The following is a 20948-nucleotide window of genomic DNA, read 5'->3' as shown; positions in this document are numbered from 1 at the left end:
CAACCTGAAAAAAAAAATCCATTATACTACCATTATCAAAATGCACAGTCTTTTTATATGCACGGAGGCACCAGCTCCTACTGAGCATGTGCAAGCGTGCACAGTATATACACATATGCATGTTGTGATTGATTGATTGATGGCAAATTGTCCCTTTATTGTGTATTTGCCAATAATTCAATTATACTGTATATACAGTGGTCCTTTAAAAGCTCCAACCACTTGCTTTTATAAATGTCACACCAAGATTTTAATTTCATTTTGTGAGTCTCTGTTACCTCCCAAATAAGTTGTTGATGTTTCAAAACAATGAGAATTCCTGAATTGGGATCAGTCTGCTACCTGCCTTTTATTTGTCAAGGAAAAATGATTCTTCAATATATTGTCTTTTGTAAAAAATATACTTAAAGGAACAGTCTACTTAAAGAGATCTAAACACAATTTTCTTTTTCTTTAGTTATTCAGATAGAGCATGCAATTTTAAGCAACTTTCTAATTTACTCCTGTTATTCATTTTTCTTTGTTCTCTTGCTATCTTTATTTGAAAAAGAAGGCATCTAAGCTTTTTTATTAGTTCAGAACTCTGAATAGCATTTTTTTATTGGTGGATGAATTTATCCACCAATCCGCAAGAACAGCCAAGGTTGTTCACCAAAAATGAGCCGGCATCTAAACTTACATTCTTGTATTTCAAATCAAGATACGAAGAGAATGAAGAAAATTTGATAATAGGAGTAAATTAGAAAGTTGCTTAAAATTTCATGCTCTATCTGAACTATGAAAGAAAAAATTTGGATTCAGCGTCCCTTTAACTATTGTTATTGATTAAAAAGATAGATAATCCCTTTATTACCCAATGTAAAAAAAAAATCAAATTGACAACAAATTTGTATCTTTCTATTGGCGTTTTACAAGAGAGAATACCTAGGTAGGCTCCAGACTGCTCATGTTTCTTGAACATTGTATGGCAGCGATGTTATACACACAGTGCTTACAACATGTGCATGTGACAGACCCTACCTCAGTATGCTTTTAGAGAAAGGAGGCACATGAAAACAAGAGATACCCATGTCACTTAAATCCCTTAAAAGTAAATATTATCTGTTCTGGTTTTGACGCACAATGCAATAAATACAATTTAAAAAAAATGTTCTAATTTAATTCCATTATTAAATTATTCTCTTGGTATCCTTTGATGAAGAGCGTACCTTGGTAGGTTCAAGAGCGTGCACGTGTCTTGAACACATTATTAGCAGCGTTTAGTAGCAGTGTTTTTAACAATATTATACACTTTTAAATTCTCAAACACTTCTGCCATATAGTGCTCATGGCTCCTCAGCCTTCCTCGGTATACTCCATGGAAAAGGTACCAAGAGAACCAAGTAGATTTTAGAATACAGTCCCATAATCCATTCTTACCGCTTTAAGATAAGCCACGTTGCTGTGACGAATATCTTTTAAAAGTTCATCTCTGGGTGTGAGCTGAACAAGGGGTGGTGGTCGGCTCCTAGGCACGGGTTTTAGGGTCTTTATCACGTCCTTCAGATTGGTTTTCTCTGATAGCACTGAGCTTTCTGATGTGTTTGTTTTGGGTCTTGTCCTCTTAAGTTGTATCATGTCTCTGAGGCTGGTTTTATCAGTTTGCTCCATTAGTTTTTGGGCAGTAGACTTTGGTTGAAATCTCTTCAGCTTCACTTCTTGGAAGGGTGGTGGGGAAACAGTTTCATTTAATAAAACCTGTGTGGGGTTCTCTGTAATTTGTCTCTTTTTGATACTTTTTAACTTGGGGATTGAGGGCTCTTCGGGAATCGTTTCCATTTTTGGGTTAGGGAGAGGTCTACCCAACATCGCCCAAAGTTCAGGAGGAATGCCCATCCCTAAGCCATTCTCAAGCATCATTATGGTCTCCTCCTCTTCTTTTATATGTTGCTGTTTATGCTCCTCTTTCCTCTTTTGCCTTTGTTTGTCTAAATTTCTGCTCAGTAAGTTAGTAACGACCATCCGGGGGCCTGGAAGCTCAAAATGATAGCCCATTTTCAGCAAGGTGTTATTTGCTTTCAGCAGTCTCGATATCTCCATTTCTGCATGATGACCCAACATATGTCTTTGGTTGTGGAATCTTAGCTCAGTTAAAGTCTCGTTAAATTGCAAACATCTAATGATGGCTAGTATCCCTTTGCCGGTGATAAAGTTTGACTCAATATTTAACGTGGTGATACTTCTGTTTTCCCGCAACATGTTAGCCAGTGTAAACGCCACATTTTCATCAGCTCCAACGTTTGCCATACTAAATGTTTTCACATGTTTATTTTTCTTCAAAGCATTAACAAAATCCACCAGCATTTCTTTAGGAATATTCTCAATGTTGTTTAAATTTACTTCTTTAACTTCCTGGTTGTTTGTACGGATATTCTGCAAAGTTCTGTCTAAATTGGTTTGGTTTCCTGAAGGCCTTGCATTTGTCTTCATAAAACTTGTGTCAACCACTAATTTCTTTGGTATATTTAGTTTGCCTATCTTCTCAACTGGTTTCTTGTCTTCATTTTGTTCTGTAGAATCCAATGTTGTCTGATTGATGTTAGTGTTTTCTTCTTTGTTTGATTCTTTTTCTGTGATTTCCTCCTTTTTCTCACATGTCTGGGCTACACTCTCACACCTCTGGGGTACACTCTCACACATCTGGGGTACATTCTCACATGTCTGGGGTACACACTCACATGTCTGGGGTACACTCTCACACCTCTGGGGTACACTCTCACACGCCTGGGGTACACTTTCACACTTTAGGGGTATACTCTCATTCCCCTGGGGTACATCTTCATAATTTTGTAGCGTTTCTGATTCCTCTTCTGAAATACCACACATTTGCTCAGGTTTCTCACTTAGTTGTACACTTTGGCTTTCCGGTTCTTCAGCATTTCCTTCAGCATTTCCTTCAGTTTCTATTTTCTTTATGGAATGTGGTAAATCTTCAAAATCTCTCTCTATGTTTTCTTGGTTATTTGGTTTCTCTGTATCATTATTGGCCATGAGTCTCTAGTGGTAAAAACAAATGTATAATATAAATATATGATACTTGCCAGGAATACATTTTGTTAAATGGTGAAAACCTAGCCATGCAAGAGGTTGTTTACTGACTGCTCTGTCACAGGTATGATTTTATTTAGTTTAGTATCTTCTTTATAAAGAGAGATCTTACAGGATGGGAGGCAGCACAGCTTTATTTTAATAAGATAAACCAAGTTAGAACTGGGCCACATTATGCATAACCAGACTATATAAAACGATTGTTCTGTAGACTGTAAGCTCTTTGTACAACTCACCTTCTTCTTCTGAATTCATTTGTATGTTTAGTCTGTGTTTTATCTGAATTTCTTTCTACCATGAACCAGTAACCCCACTCTTGCACCCAGTGGAAATTTAATAGGGATTTACAATTAATAATAATAATTGTTGGAGTGTATTAACTAATTTGAAAACAGCAGTGCTTAAAGGGACATGAATGTCCCTATGTATGTTCTATCTGAATCATGAAAGATACAAATTTGGGTTTCATGTTCCTTTAAGATTGAACAGAATCTGGGCTAAAGGGACACAAAACATCTTTGCTTTAATGATTCTCATAGAACATACAATTTATACAACTTGCCAATTTACTTCTATTATCAATATTCTTCATTTTCTAGTTATCCTTTGTTGAAGAGCAGGAAGGTTAGTTCAGGAGCGTGCACGTTTCTGAAGCACTATCTGGCAGCAGTTTTGCAACAATGTTATACATTAATAAGAGCACTAGATGGCAGCACTATTTCCTGTCATGTAGTGCTGCAGACATGTGTACCCTACCTATCTAGATATCTCTTCCATAAATAATAACATGAGAACAAAGCAAATTTGATAATAGAAGTAAATTGGAAAGTAGTTTTTTTAATTTGTATTCTCTATCTGAATCATGAAAGAACAAATTTGGGTTTCCTTCCCGTAAAGAAAAGACAACAGTGTGTTTTAATTAAAGGTACTTTCTAGTCCTTATGCAGTTACTAAACATTCCATATAATATAACATTTCAAGCTTAGAAAAACCTTTCCTCCCTGACTTTTTATAATATAGAGAAGTGATTGATACTTCCAGGACTTTACTTCCCTTACTGTGTGTGTTATGTTCATATGGACTTGAGACCGGTTGTGTAGCTAATGCTGAGACCGGTTGTGTAGCTCAGTGTTTCTCAACCACAGTCCTAAAGTACCCCCAACAGTCCTGGTTTTCATTATAGCTGAACTAGAGCACAGGTGAAATAATCAGCTGATGGATGAGAGCAGGTTGGTCACTGATCAGCGGATTGCTTCACATGTGCACTGGTTCAGCTATAATGAAAACCAGGCCTGTTGGGGGTATTTAAGGGCCGTGGTTGAGAAACACTTGTGTAGCTAATGCTGAGACAGGTTGTGTTGCTAATGCTGAGACCGGTTGTGTAGCTAATGCTGAGACCGGTTGTGTAGCTGAAGCTGAGACCGGTTGTGTAGCTAAAGCCGAGACCGGTTGTGTAGCTAAAGCTGAGACCGGTTGTGTAACTAAAGCTGAGACCGGTTGTGTAGCTAAAGCCAAGACCGGTTGTGTAGCTAAAGCCAAGACTGGTTGTGTAGCTAAAGCCAAGACCGGTTGTGTAGCTAAAGCCGAGACCGGTTGTGTAGCTAAAGCCGAGACCGGTTGTGTAGCTAAAGCCGAGACCGGTTGTGTAGCTAAAGCCGAGACCGGTTGTGTTTCTAATGCTGTATCACAAAAACCTGAACAGCAGCAGTCCTGAGTCGTGTCAGTGCTGATGTAGACAGGGGCTCTGTCAAACTCCCCAAATCATGTACAATAGAAAAGTAGATGTCCACAGCACTTTCTATTAATTCAATCTTTATTTCAGTCTGAAATAAAGATTGAATTAATAGAAAGTGCTGTGGATATCTACTTTTCTATTGTGTAGCTAATGCTGAGACCGGTTGTGTATCTAATGCTGAGAACGGCTGTGTTGCTAATGCACTCTCTATAGGAATCTCATGCACAGCAGTGAGAGTCCGGAGGTCCATGGAAAGTGCTGGAGTCACAAGTGCCTTCAACTCTTTCAGAAGAAGGAATCATGGGATTTTTGAAGAAGGTTTGTTTTAAGCATAAAAATGTGTACGTTTAAGTTAACTACATGGGGATGAGAATGTGTCTTTGTATATTCATCTGAGGAGAAATCACTACTGGAGTTCCTTCATGATCAGTGCTGGGGCCTGTTTTGCTTTAGCTGTGTATTAATACATTTGCTGTAACAGAGTTCTACATTTAAAGTGATATTAAAACAAACTAGATGAATGAACAAAAGAATGGAACATACACGCTGCTGTTTTACAAAAACCCAATGTAGAATCTAGACATTATGGGACGCTGCTAACAGCATTATTTAAAGAAAAGGAACATTATTTAACAAGGCAGAGAGGAAGTGAGGCCGTAGGCTGCTGTATAGATCACTAGTTAGACCACAGTTCAAAAATTGCACAGTACTTTGTAAACCAAACTTCCTGAAGGATATTAAAGGAACAGTGTACTGTAAAATTGTTTCTCTCTTAATGACAATCACTTGTTATACCAGCTACAGAGTATAAACTTTATTAGAAATTGCTTATTTGGCTTTATTTTTGTAGATGAAATAGCTGGTTTTGTTAATGGCTTAGACTTGCAGGGAAATCACAACTCCTTATTTTATCACTTTCTGTACACACACATATGCTTCTGTATATTTTCTCTGTCTCGATACCAAAGTTCAATACTTAGAGAGAACAATTGAAAATTAATATTTTTTTTACTTATCTCTCCTAACCCCCATTGGGAGGTTAATTTATTCTGCTGGCTGTATATACACAGCTTTTCTAAAGCCAATACTTAAAGGGACAGAGTACCCTTATTTTCCTCCTTTTTAATTTGTTCCTAATTATTTGTTTTACCTGCTAAAGTTTCTATACATTTATTAGCTATAGAACAACTGTGTAAACATAGCCAGCAGAAGAAATCACAAGCCCAGTGGGAGGTAGGAGAGATAAGCAATAAAATGTTAATTTTCCAGTTCTCTTTAAGTATTGGGCTTTAGTATACAAACAGATTTTAGATAAAGAAGCATCTGTGTGTACATAAAGTGATAAAATAAGGAGATCTGATCTCACTGTGGGCTCAACCAATTTTATTGTGTTTCAAAGAACAAACCCAACTATTACATGTACACAAACAAACCTAAATAAGCAATTTCTCATACATTTTATACTCTGTATAACAAGTCATACGAAGCACATTAAGGGAAAACAATTTTACAGTACAGTGTCCCTTTAATGTCCTTCAGGAAGTTTACAAAATTACTAACACATCTCTTTGTTCTGACATTTATAAAAATAACAAGCACCTGTGCCTGTGAGTGCTGCAATGTAAATGTATATTCCTATGGGATGGCACAGAGAAATGTAATGGCATGACTTTTCATAAATGGCATATCTGCACAGGGTTTTCTGTTCCTGACCCAGTGAGCTTGCAATTTGTTTTGTAGTCTGAGTGTTTACTTCTATTAAAGGGACAGTCTTCTCCAGAACTATTTTTATTTAAAAAATATAGATAATCCCTTCTACATCAGCATAACTGTCCTAATGCTAACATTACCCTGTTTGGGTTTTACATATCCTTTTGTACATTATGCAATGCTTGGCCCTGCGTGGCGCAGAGATGTGGAATATGTATGATTGTATACATTGTTGGATATAAATTTTTTTTTTTTTTTTTAAATATAGATAATCCTTTTATTACCCATGCCCCAGTTTTGCATAATCAACACAGTTATATTAATACGCTTTATACTTCTGTAATTACCCTGTATCTAAGCCTCTGCAGACTGCCCCTTATCTCAGTTATATTAATATACTTTTTATCTCTGTGATTACCTTGTATCTAAGCCTCTGCAGACTGCCCCTTATCTCAGTTATATTAATGTACTTTTTACCTCTGTGATTACCCTGTATCTAAGCCTCTGCACACTGCTCCTTATCTCAGTTATATTAATACACTTTTTACCTCTGTGATAACTTTGTATCTAACCCTCTGCAGACTGCCCCTTATCTTAGTTATATTAATACACTTTATACCTCTGTAATTACCCTGTATCTAAGCCTCTGCAGACTGCCCCTTATCTCAGTTATATTAATATACTTTTTACCTCTGTGATTACCTTGTATCTAAGCCTCTGCACACTGCTCCTTATCTCAGTTATATTAATACACTTTTTACCTCTGTGATAACTTTGTATCTAACCCTCTGCAGACTGCCCCTTATCTCAGTTATATTAATATATTTTTTACCTCTGTGATTACCTTGTATCTAAGCCTCTGCAGACTGCCCCTTATCTCAGTTATATTAACATACTTTTTACATCTGTGATTACCTTGTATCTAAACCTCTGCAGAATGCTCCTTATCTCAGTTATATTAATATACTTGTTACCTCTGTGATTACCTTGTATCTAAGCCTCTGCAGACTGCCCCTTATTTCAGTTCTTTTGACAGACTTGCATTTTAGTCAATCAGCACTGACTCATAAATAGCTCCATGGGAGTGAGCACAATGCTATATATATATATATATATATATATATATATATATATATATATACAGTATATATATATATATATATATATATATATATATATATATATATATCACATGACCTAGTGGCAAGTTTATAGGAAAAGCGCCCAAGGTGAATAAAGGGAGGAGTGGACCTTGCACTTCTAAGTAAATCTAAGTGATAAACTAAGTCTAAAAGTGAGTGACAGCGCTAGCAAGCACAGGTCTATATGATTATAAAATATTACAAATATTCGTGTATTGGGGAATATATATATGATAAATGAGACTATAACAAATATTTTTGGAAAATAAAAATAGATCTTTTACTATTGGATAGATACCTCTTTAAAACACTCAAGGGAAGTCTCCCTTAAAATACAATACAATATAATACAATAAAATGCCTACTGAATAAAGATAGTGGCTACCATATGTAGATTATAATTGATGAGATGATGGTTTCTAAAATGTCAAATATAAACAGCAATAGTCCCTTGCCTAGATTTAGAGTTCTGCGGCCAAAGGGGTGCGTTAGCTACGCGTGTATTTTCCCCCCCGCACCTTTTAAATACCGCTGGTATTTAGAGTTCTCTGAAGGGCTGCGTTAGGCTCCAAAAAGGGAGCGTACAGGCATATTTACAGCCACTTCAACTCTAAATACCAGCAGTGCTTACGGACGCAGCCAGCTTCAAAAACGTGCTCGTGCACGATTTCCCCATAGGAAACAATGGGGCAGTTTGAGCTGTAAAAAACCTAACACCTGCAAAAAAGCAGCGTTCAGCTCCTAACGCAGCCCCATTGTTTCCTAGGGGGAAACACTTCCTAAGTCTGCACCTAACACCCTAACATGAACCCCGAGTCTAAACACCCCTAACCTTACACTTATTAACCCCTAATCTGCCACCCTCGCTATCGCTGACCCCTGCATATTATTATTAACCCCTAATCTGCTGCTCTGTACACCGCCGCAACCTACGTTATCCCTATGTACCCCTAATCTGCTGTCCCTAACATCGCTGACCCCTATATTATATTTATTAACCCCTAATCTGCCGCCCCAACGTCGCCGCCACCTAACTACACTTATTAACCCCTAATCTGCCGACCAGACCTCACCGCTACTCTAATAAATGTATTAACCCCTAAAGCTAAGTCTAACCCTGACACTAACACCCCCCTAAGTTAAATATAATTTAAATCTAACGAAATAAAATAAATCTTATTAAATAAATTAATCCTATTTAAAGATAAATACTTACCTGTAAAATAAACCCTAATATAGCTACAATATAAATTATAATTATATTGTAGCTATTTTAGGATTAATATTTATTTTAAAGGCAACTTTGTATTTATTTTAACCAGGTACAATAGCTATTAAATAGTTAATAACTATTTAATAGTTACCTAGTTAAAATAATTACAAAATTACCTGTAAAATAAATCCTAACCTAAGTTACAATTAAACCTAACACTACACTATCAATAAATAAATTTAATAAACTATCTACAATTATCTACAATTATATCAACTAAACTAAATTACAAAAACAAACAAACACTAAATTACAAAAAAAACAAACACTAAATTACAAAAAAATAAAAAAATATTACAACAATTTTAAACTAATTACACCTACTCTAAGCCCCCTAAAAAAATAACAAAGCCCCCCAAAATAAAAAAATGCCCTACCCTATTCTAAAATAAAAATTGTAAAGCTCTTTTACCTTACCAGCCCTTAAAAGGGCCTTTTGCAGGGCATGCCCCAAAGAATTCTGCTCTTTTGCCTGTAAAAAAAACATACAATACCCCCCCAACATTACAACCCACCACCCACATACCCCTAATCTAACCCAAACCTCCCTTAAATAAACCTAACACTAAGCCCCTGAAGATCTCCCTACCTTGTCTTCACCATGCCGGGTATCACCGATCCGTCCAGAAGAGGGTCCGAAGTCTTCATCCTATCCGGCAAGAAGAGCTCCTCCAGAGGGTCCAAAGTCTTCATCCTATCCGGGCAGAAGAGGACATCCGGACCGGCAGACATCTTCATCCAGGCGGCATCTTCTATCTTCTTCCATCAGGCGCGGAGCGGGACCATCTTCAAGCAGCCGACGCGGGGGGTTTGGGTTAGATTAGGGCTATGTGGGGGGTGGGTTGTAATGTTGGGGGGTTATTGTATGTTTTTTTTTTACAGGCAAAAGAGCAGAATTCTTTGGGGCATGCCCCGCAAAAGGCCCTTTTAAGGGCTGGTAAGGTAAAAGAGCTTTACAATTTTTATTTTAGAATAGGGTAGGGCATTTTTTTATTTTGGCGGGCTTTGTTATTTTTTTAGGGGGCTTAGAGTAGGTGTAATTAGTTTAAAATTCTTGTAATCTTTTTTTTATTTTTTGTAATTTAGTGTTTGTTTTTTTTGTAATTTAGTGTTTTGTTTTTTTTGTAATTTAGTTTAGTTGATATAATTGTAGATAATTTTAGATAGTTGATTACATTTATTTATTGATAGTGTAGTGTTAGGTTTAATTGTATCTTAGGTTAGGATTTATTTTACAGGTAATTTTGTAATTATTTTAACTAGGTAACTATTAAATAGTTATTAACTATTTAATAGCTATTGTACCTGGTTAAAATAAATACAAAGTTGCCTGTAAAATAAATATTAATCCTAAAATAGCTACAATATAATTATTATTTATATTGTAGCTATATTAGGGTTTATTTTACAGGTAAGTATTTAGCTTTAAATAGGAATAATTTATTTAATAAGATTTTATTTCGTTAGATTTAAATTATATTTAATTTAGTGGGGTGTTAGGGTTAGACTTAGCTTTAGGGGTTAATACATTTATTAGAGTAGCGGTGAGGTCCAGTCGGCAGATTAGGGGTTAATAATTGTAGGTAGGTAGCGGCGACGTTGGGGGGGGCAGATTAGGGGTTAATAAATATTATGTAGGGGTCGGCGATGCTAGGGGCAGCAGATTAGGGGTACATAGGGATAATGTAGGTGGCGGCGGTGTGCGGTCGGCAGATTAGGGGTTAAAAAAATTTAATAAAGTGGCGGCGATGTGGGGGGGGGGGGCCTTGGTTTAGGGGTACATAGGTAGTTTATGGGTGTTAGTGTACTTTAGAGCACAGTAGTTAAGAGCTTTATGAACCAGCGTTAGCCCAGAAAGCTCTTAACTCCTGGCTTTTCTCTGCGGCTGGAATTTTGTCATTAGATTTCTAACACTCACTTCATCCAAGACTCTAAATAGCGGCGTTAGAAAGATCCCATTGAAAAGATAGGATACGCAATTGGCGTAGGGGGATCTGCGGTATGGAAAAGTCGCGGCTGGAAAGTGAGCGTTAGACCCTTTCCTGACTGACTCTAAATACCAGCGGGCGGTAAAAACCAGCGTTAGGACCCCCTAACGCTGGTTTTGACGGCTAATGCAGAACTCTAAATCTAGGCGCTAGTTAGGATCAAGTGTCCGTTTAGGCTAAACTTGAATATAGTCTTATGTAGATAAATGTTGCAAATAAGGTACCTTATTACTGGAATTTATTCTTTAAGTAACATATAATACCTTGTACTTTTCTTCAATAGATGGTAGTGAAGTTGTACAGTTACCTCAGATTTTGGGTCAGCTTGTATCACCGCCTCCAAGCGGGTTATTCCGGTGGTTTGTAGGCCTCTCAGTTTGATGCGGTCACGTGATGAGCCGTTATGCGTCCTGCTCAAAGGCTGATCGTATTAGAACAAATGGCAACAATTTAAAACAATTTTGTAAAAGGCAACACTTTTGCTGTGCAGTCTTGATTTTTTTTCGTCGGTAGTGAATACTACTAGTAGTGGTGAGATCGTTCTTGATCCAACTCCTGAACAATACTGGTTAAATGCTCAGTGCAAAGTTCGTAATAGCTAACTTCTGTTCCCATACAGCTACCGTTGTTCTGGTTTAGAACTCGCTGTACTTACAAACAGAATCCCAGATCGAACAGTTTCACAGAGCAAAGCAAAGTATGGTCCTGGTCAACGCGTTTCACCACTAGGGGTTTTGATCAAGCACAGCAAAATTGTTGCCTTTTACAAAATTGTTTTAAATCACGTGACCGCATCAAACTGAGAGGCCTACAAACCACCGGAATAACCCGCTTGGAGGCCGTGATACAAGCGGACCCAAAAACTGAGCTATCTGTACAACTTCACTACCATCTATTGAAGAAAAGAACAAGGTATTATACGTTACTTAAAGAAGAAATTCCACTAATAAGGTACCTTATTTACAACATTTATCTACATAAGACTATATTCTATAACTAGGACTCATGCTGTTTATATTTGGCATTTTAGAAATCATCATCTCATCGATTATAATCAACATATGGGGGGATATTTATCAAAGGTCTGTCGGACCTGATCCAACAGTGCAGATCAGGTCCAACAGACCTTCCTGAATCCGGAGAGCAATATGCTCTCCGTATTCAGCATTGCACCAGCAGCTCTTGTGAGCTGCTGGTGCAATGCTGCCCCCTGCAGACTCGCAGCCAATCGCCGCCAGCAGGGGGGTGTCAATCAACCTGATCGTACTTGATCGGGTTGAATTCCGGCGATCTCTGTCCGCCTGTTCAGAGCAGGCGGACATCGTTATGGAGCAGCCCATTTATCAAGCTCCATCCGGAGCTTGATAAATGGGCCTCATGGTAGCCACTATCTTTATTCAGTAGGCATTGTATTGTATTATATTGTATTGTATTTTAAGGGAGACTTCCCTTGTGTGTTTTAAAGAGGTATCTATCCAATAGTAAAAGATCTATTTTATTTTCCAAAAATATTTGTTATAGTCTCATTTTTAGCTAATACATTTATCATATATATATTCCCAAATACACAAATATTTGTAATATTTTATAATCATATAGACCTGTGCTTGCTAGCGCTGTCATTCACTTTTACACTTAGTTTAGCACATGAACTAGTGCCCTCTAGCTGTGAAAAACTGTCAAAATGCACTGAGATAAGAGGTGTCCTTCAAGGGCTTAGAAATCAGCATATGAGCCTATCTATGTTTAGCTTTCAACTAAGAATACCAAGAGAACAAAGCAAATTTTATACCTTATCTGAATCATGAAAGTTTAATTTTGACTAGACTGTTCCTTTAATGAGTTAAACGTATATATCTTTAGCACAGACACTAGGAGCAATCACATCTAATGTTTTTGTGCAAGTTTAAAAGCAACATGTAATGATAACAGAATTCATTGCCTAAAATAAAAAATTAAATAAAAGCAACATTGTACCGTAAAAATTCCCTCGTTAATGTATTTCCATTCATCCATTTTACCTGATAGAGTGTGTTAAATGATTTGCAAATGGCTCCTTTATCTTTATGTTGTCATTTGAAATGGCTGTTTTTATTTGATACAACCACCATTTACACTGAATATTTCAATACTGCAATATTAGATTAAGTAAAATTTTAATTAGATTTATGTTATCCTTTACAAGAGTAGGGGGTAGGTCTGCACAAGCGTTTGCTTGTGTAGTGTTTAAATTCAGAGAGCAGATGCTTAATCGGAGACCACAAATGTGTGTGGACAGGTTCCCTGTGTGGGAGCATAATCTGAACTGGTCTTTATAAATAGGGACCATAGTATTCAATTCCCAACATACTATAATTGGGTCTTTGTAATATACTTAATGTTTATCATGTAAAGTGACAACCTTTATTTATATGGAGCAATAATTGATAAAAAAACAAACACTTTAGTTTTTTTATTGCACATACTCCTCATTTAAATACGTACATTTATGTAGACTTTAAAAATAAATAAATAATAATAAAGATATTCGTCTGAATGTTAAACAAACTTCCCTAACAATAAAGTTATGTTTAACCGTGTAATGTCTGAAGTAATTTTAACTAAAGTTTCACTGTTTAAAGTAAGTTCAAACCAAGAAAAAAACATTTAACCAATCAGAAAAGTTTTTTTTAATTTTTATAGTCAGACAGTTGATCATCTCTGGGTGCGGAAAGATGTAATCCCCCCACCCTAGACTAAATAAAGAGATTTTTTTCCAGGCCATACAAAGTTTGGATTCATTGCTTTCTGTGATTTCTTTTACGTCCATAAAGATGAATACTTTCTACACAGCAGGGCAAATAATCATGTAACTAAGGGCCTGATACTAAAAAAGTTGCAAGCCTAAACTGGTCTTCCAGTCCGACACTCGCAGCCCTTATGGATATCTATAAAATAAAAGGGGATGTCCCTGCGAGTGGCGAGATGTCTCCATAGAATAATGTCTCTCTGTTATGTAAAGTTTGCAATGGAGGACGAAGAGAACCTGGCGTATGTTTAAACTTTACTACTACGCCTAATACAAATCAAATGACGCTGTTTTCAGTGCACCGTACCTTAAAATCAATGTTATTTTCCTATGCATAGATTTTCCTTTCAGAGTAATTAGTGATTTGAGTATTTCGATAAGAGCTCACTACCTTTAATTTGTGAGAAAGAACAATGAGATTTGTGGGATGAAAATGTTTACAGAATTATGCTGGGATTTGAGAGACAATTTCATATATGCCCATTTTACAAAAAACAAACAAACAACAATTACGCTTTTTATTTGTACTTATAAGTATGAATTTCTATGGTTTTTTTTGCACATCCAATTACAATTTATTTGACTGCCCCATTATCTCAGTGCTTTTGACAAACTTGCCTTTTAGCCAATCAGTGCTGACTCATAAATAACTCCACAAGTGTGAGCACAATGTTTATCTATATGGCACAGATGAACTAGCACTATCTAACTGTGAACAACTGTCAAAATGCACTGAGATAAGAAGAGGTCTTCAAGGGCTTAGAAATTAGCATATGAGCCTACCTAAGTTTAGCTTTCTACAAAGAATACCAAGAGAACAAAGCAAATTTGATGATATAAGTAAATTGGAAAGTTGTTTAAAATGACATGCCCTATTGGAATAATCAATTTATATATATATATATATATATATATATATATATATATATATATATATATATATATATATATATATATATATACATATATATTTATAATCTAATCTGCAGGGGCACTTCTGATATTTAGCACTCATTGGGTTGTAGTGTGCACCAAGATACCTACTATGGGCAGCAAACATAAAGTCATACTGATAAAAAAAAAACAATCCAAACCAATGAGGTTACCCACAGCTAATAGGTTACCCCCTATGTACTGAGCTATAGCAAGAACCACAAATACCCACAGCTAATAGGTTACCCAGTATGCACTGAGCTATAGCATGAACCACTAATACCCACACCTAATAGGTTACCCAGTATGCACTGAGCTACAGCATGAACCACAAATACCCACAGATAATAGGTTACCCAGTATACACTTAGCTACAGCATGAACCACAAATACCCACAGCTAATAGGTTACCCCCTATGTACTGAGCTATAGCATGAACCACAAATACCCACAGCTAATAGGTTACCCAGTATGCACTGAGCTACAGCATGAACCACAAATACCCACAGCTAATAGGTTACCCCCTATGTACTGAGCTACAGCATGAACCACAAATACCCACAGCTAATAGGTTACCCAGTATGCACTGAGCTACAGCATGAACCACAGATACCCCCAGCTAATAGGTTACCCCCTATGTACTGAGCTACAGCATGAACCACAAATACCCACAGCTAATAGGTTACCCAGTATGCACTGAGCTACAGCATGAACCACAGATACCCCCAGCTAATAGGTTACCCCCTATGTACTGAGCTATAGCATGAACCACAAATACCCACAGCTAATAGGTTACCCAGTATGCACTGAGCTACAGCATGAACCACAAATACCCACAGCTAATACGTTACCCCCTATGTACTGAGCTATAGCATAAACCACAAATACCCACAGCTAATAGGTTACCCCATATGCACTGAGCTATTGCATGAACCACAAATACCCACAGCAAATAAGATGCCCAGTATGCACTGAGCTACAACATGAACCACAAATACCCACAGCTAATGGGTTACCCCCTATGTACTGAGCTATAGCATGAACCACAAATACCCACAGCTAATAGGTTACCCCATATGCACTGAGCTATTGCATGAACCACAAATACCCACAGCAAATAAGATGCCCAGTATGCACTGAGCTACAGCATGAACCACAAATACCCACATCTAATAAGTTACCCAGTATGCACTGAGCTACAGCATGAACCACAAAAAACCCCACAGCTAATAGGTTACCCAGTATGCACTGAGCTATAGCATGAACCACAAATACCCACATCTATTAGGTTACCCAGTATGCACTGAGCTACAACATGAATAACAAATACCCACAGCTAATAGGTTACCCAGTATGCACTGAGCTACAGCATGAACCACAAATACCCACATCTAATAGGTTACCCAGTATGCACTGAGCTACAGCATGAACCACAAAAAAAACCACAGCTAATAGGTTACCCAGTATGCACTGAGCTATAGCACGAACCACAAAAAACCCCCACAGCTAATAGGTTACCCAGTATGCACTGAGCTATAGCATGAACCACAAATACCCACATCTATTAGGTTACCCAGAATGCACTGAGCTACAGCATGAACCACAAATACCCACAGCTAATAGGTTACCCCCTATGCACTGAGCTATAGCATGAACCACAAATACCCACATCTATTAGGTTACCCAGTATGCACTGAGCTACAGCATGAACCACAAATACCCACAGCTAATAGGTTACCCAGTATGCACTGAGTTACAGCATGAACCACAAATACCCACAGTTAATAGGTTACCCCATATGCACTGAGCTACAGCATGAACCACAAATACCGACATCTAATAGGTTACCCAGTATGCACTGAGCTACAGCATGAACCACAAATACCCACATCTAATACGTTACCCAGTATGCACTGAGCTACAGCATGAACCACAAATACCCACAGCTAATAGGTTACCCAGTATGCACTGAGCTATAGCATGAACCACAAATACCCACATCTAATACGTTACCCAGTATGCACTGAACTACAGCATGAACCACAAATACCCACAGCTAATAGGTTACCCCCTATGTACTGAGCTATAGCATGAACCACAAATACCTATAGCTAATAGGTTACCCAGTATGCACTGAGCTACAGCATGAACCACAAATACCCAAAGCTAATAGGTTATCCCATATGCACTGAGCTACAGAATGAACCACAAATACCCATATCTCATAGGTTACCCAGTATGCACTGAGCAACAGCATGAACCACAAATACCCACAGCTAATACGTTACCCCCTATGTACTGAGCTATAGCATGAATCACAAATACCCCCAGCTAATAAGTTACACAGTATGTACTGAGCTATAGCATGAACCACAAATACCCACAGCTAATAGGTTACCCAGTATGCACTGAGCTATAGCATGAACCACAAATACTCACATCTAATAGGTTACCCAGTATGCACTGTGCTACAACATGAACCACAAATACCCACAGCTAATAGGTTACCCCCTATGTACTGAGCTATAGCATGAACCACAAATACCCACAGCTAATAGGTTACCCAGTATGCACTGAGCTATAGCATGAATCACAAATACCCACATCTAATAGGTTACCCAGTATGCACTGAGCTACAACATGAACCACAAATACCCACATCTAATAATTTACCCAGTATGCACTGAGCTACAGCATGAAACACAAATACCCACAGCTAATAGGTTACCCCTATGTACTGAGCTATAGCATGAACCACAAATACCCACAGATAATAGGTTACCCAGTATACACTAAGCTACAGCATGAACCACAAATACCCACAGCTAATAGGTTACCCCCTATGTACTGAGCTATAGCATGAACCACAAATACCCACAGCTAATAGGTTACCCAGTATGCACTGAGCTACAGCATGAACCACAAATACCCACAGCTAATAGGTTACCCCCTATGTACTGAGCTACAGCATGAACCACAAATACCCACAGCTAATAGGTTACCCAGTATGCACTGAGCTACAGCATGAACCACACATACCCCCAGCTAATAGGTTACCCCCTATGTACTGAGCTACAGCATGAACCACAAATACCCACAGCTAATAGGTTACCCAGTATGCACTGAGCTACAGCATGAACCACAGATACCCCCAGCTAATAGGTTACCCCCTATGTACTGAGCTATAGCATGAACCACAAATACCCACAGCTAATAGGTTACCCAGTATGCACTGAGCTACAGCATGAACCACAAATACCCACAGCTAATACGTTACCCCCTATGTACTGAGCTATAGCATAAACCACAAATACCCACAGCTAATAGGTTACCCCATATGCACTGAGCTATTGCATGAACCACAAATACCCACAGCAAATAAGATGCCCAGTATGCACTGAGCTACAACATGAACCACAAATACCCACAGCTAATGGGTTACCCCCTATGTACTGAGCTATAGCATGAACCACAAATACCCACAGCTAATAGGTTACCCCATATGCACTGAGCTATTGCATGAACCACAAATACCCACAGCAAATAAGATGCCCAGTATGCACTGAGCTACAGCATGAACCACAAATACCCACATCTAATAAGTTACCCAGTATGCACTGAGCTACAGCATGAACCACAAAAAACCCCACAGCTAATAGGTTACCCAGTATGCACTGAGCTATAGCATGAACCACAAATACCCACATCTATTAGGTTACCCAGTATGCACTGAGCTACAACATGAATAACAAATACCCACAGCTAATAGGTTACCCAGTATGCACTGAGCTACAGCATGAACCACAAATACCCACATCTAATAGGTTACCCAGTATGCACTGAGCTACAGCATGAACCACAAAAAAACCCACAGCTAATAGGTTACCCAGTATGCACTGAGCTATAGCATGAACCACAAAAAACCCCCACAGCTAATAGGTTACCCAGTATGCACTGAGCTATAGCATGAACCACAAATACCCACATCTATTAGGTTACCCAGAATGCACTGAGCTACAGCATGAACCACAAATACCCACAGCTAATAGGTTACCCCCTATGCACTGAGCTATAGCATGAACCACAAATACCCACATCTATTAGGTTACCCAGTATGCACTGAGCTACAGCATGAACCACAAATACCCACAGCTAATAGGTTACCCAGTATGCACTGAGTTACAGCATGAACCACAAATACCCACAGTTAATAGGTTACCCCATATGCACTGAGCTACAGCATGAACCACAAATACCGACATCTAATAGGTTACCCAGTATGCACTGAGCTACAGCATGAACCACAAATACCCACATCTAATACGTTACCCAGTATGCACTGAGCTACAGCATGAACCACAAATACCCACAGCTAATAGGTTACCCAGTATGCACTGAGCTATAGCATGAACCACAAATACCCACATCTAATACGTTACCCAGTATGCACTGAACTACAGCATGAACCACAAATACCCACAGCTAATAGGTTACCCCCTATGTACTGAGCTATAGCATGAACCACAAATACCTATAGCTAATAGGTTACCCAGTATGCACTGAGCTACAGCATGAACCACAAATACCCAAAGCTAATAGGTTATCCCATATGCACTGAGCTACATAATGAACCACAAATACCCATATCTCATAGGTTACCCAGTATGCACTGAGCAACAGCATGAACCACAAATACCCACAGCTAATACGTTACCCCCTATGTACTGAGCTATAGCATGAATCACAAATACCCCCAGCTAATAAGTTACACAGTATGTACTGAGCTATAGCATGAACCACAAATACCCACAGCTAATAGGTTACCCAGTATGCACTGAGCTATAGCATGAACCACAAATACTCACATCTAATAGGTTACCCAGTATGCACTGTGCTACAACATGAACCACAAATACCCACAGCTAATAGGTTACCCCCTATGTACTGAGCTATAGCATGAACCACAAATACCCACAGCTAATAGGTTACCCAGTATGCACTGAGCTATAGCATGAATCACAAATACCCACATCTAATAGGTTACCCAGTATGCACTGAGCTACAACATGAACCACAAATACCCACATCTAATAATTTACCCAGTATGCACTGAGCTACAGCATGAAACACAAATACCCACAGCTAATAGGTTACCCCTATGTACTGAGCTATAGCATGAACCACAAATACCCACAGATAATAGGTTACCCAGTATGCACTGAGCTATAGCATGAACCACAAATACCCACATCTAATAGGTTACCCAATATCCACTGAGCTACAGTATGAACCACAAATACCCACAGCTAATAGGTTACCCAGTATGCACTCAGCTACAGCACAAACCGACATCTATTACGTTACCCAGTATGCACTGAGCTATAGCATGAACCACAAATACCCACATCTAATAGGATACCCAGTATGCACTGAGCTACAGCATGAACCACAAATACCCCCAGCTAAAAGGTTACCCAGAATGCTCTGAGCTACAGCATAAACCACAAATACCCACAGCTAATAGGTTACCCCCTATGTACTGAGCTATATCATGAACCACAAATACCTACAGCTAATAGGATACCCAGTATGCACTGAGCTATAGCATGAACCACAAATAACCACATCTAATAGGTTACCCAGTATGCACTGAGCTACAGCATGAACCACAATTACCCACAGCTAATAGGTTACCCCATATGCACTGAGCTACAGCATGAACCACAAATACCCCCATCTAATAGGTTACCCAGTATGCACTGCGCTACAGCATGAACCACAAATACCCACAGCTAATACGTTACCCCCTATGTACTGAGCTATAGCATGAACCACAAATACCCACAGCTAATAGGTTACTCAGTATGCACTGAGCTATAGCATGAACCACAGATACCCCCAGCTAATAGGTTACCCCCTATGTACTGAGCTATAGCATGAACCACAAATACCCACAGCTAATAGGTTACCTCATATGCACTGAGCTATCGCATGAACCACAAATACCCCCAGCTAATAAGTTACACAGTATGTACTGAGCTATAGCATGAACCACAAATACCCACAGCTAATAGGTTACCCAGTATGCACTGAGCTATAGCATGAACCACAAATACTCACATCTAATAGGTTACCCAGTATGCACTGTGCTACAACATGAACCACAAATACCCACAGCTAATAGGTTACCCCCTATGTACTGAGCTATAGCATGAACCACAAATACCCACAGCTAATAGGTTACCCAGTATGCACTGAGCTATAGCATGAATCACAAATACCCACATCTAAT

The 20948-nt window shown here is 38.4% G+C and overlaps 1 protein-coding gene across 2 annotated transcripts in view; it reads right to left on the bottom strand.

Annotated features, from left to right (window-relative positions):
• Positions 1–20948, bottom strand: part of LMOD3 (leiomodin 3) — a 48197-nt gene that overhangs the window by 13064 nt on the left and 14185 nt on the right. For both annotated transcript variants that reach the window (XM_053720680.1, XM_053720681.1), the window contains exon 2: positions 1420–3036. In XM_053720680.1, the coding sequence (XP_053576655.1) occupies positions 1420–3036 (1617 nt within the window). The remainder of the gene's footprint in view (positions 1–1419; positions 3037–20948) is intronic.

This window comes from Bombina bombina, chromosome 7 (assembly GCF_027579735.1).
Source record: "Bombina bombina isolate aBomBom1 chromosome 7, aBomBom1.pri, whole genome shotgun sequence".
Classification (NCBI taxonomy): Eukaryota; Metazoa; Chordata; class Amphibia; order Anura; family Bombinatoridae; genus Bombina; species Bombina bombina.
This window is presented reverse-complemented; position numbering and strand designations above follow the sequence as displayed.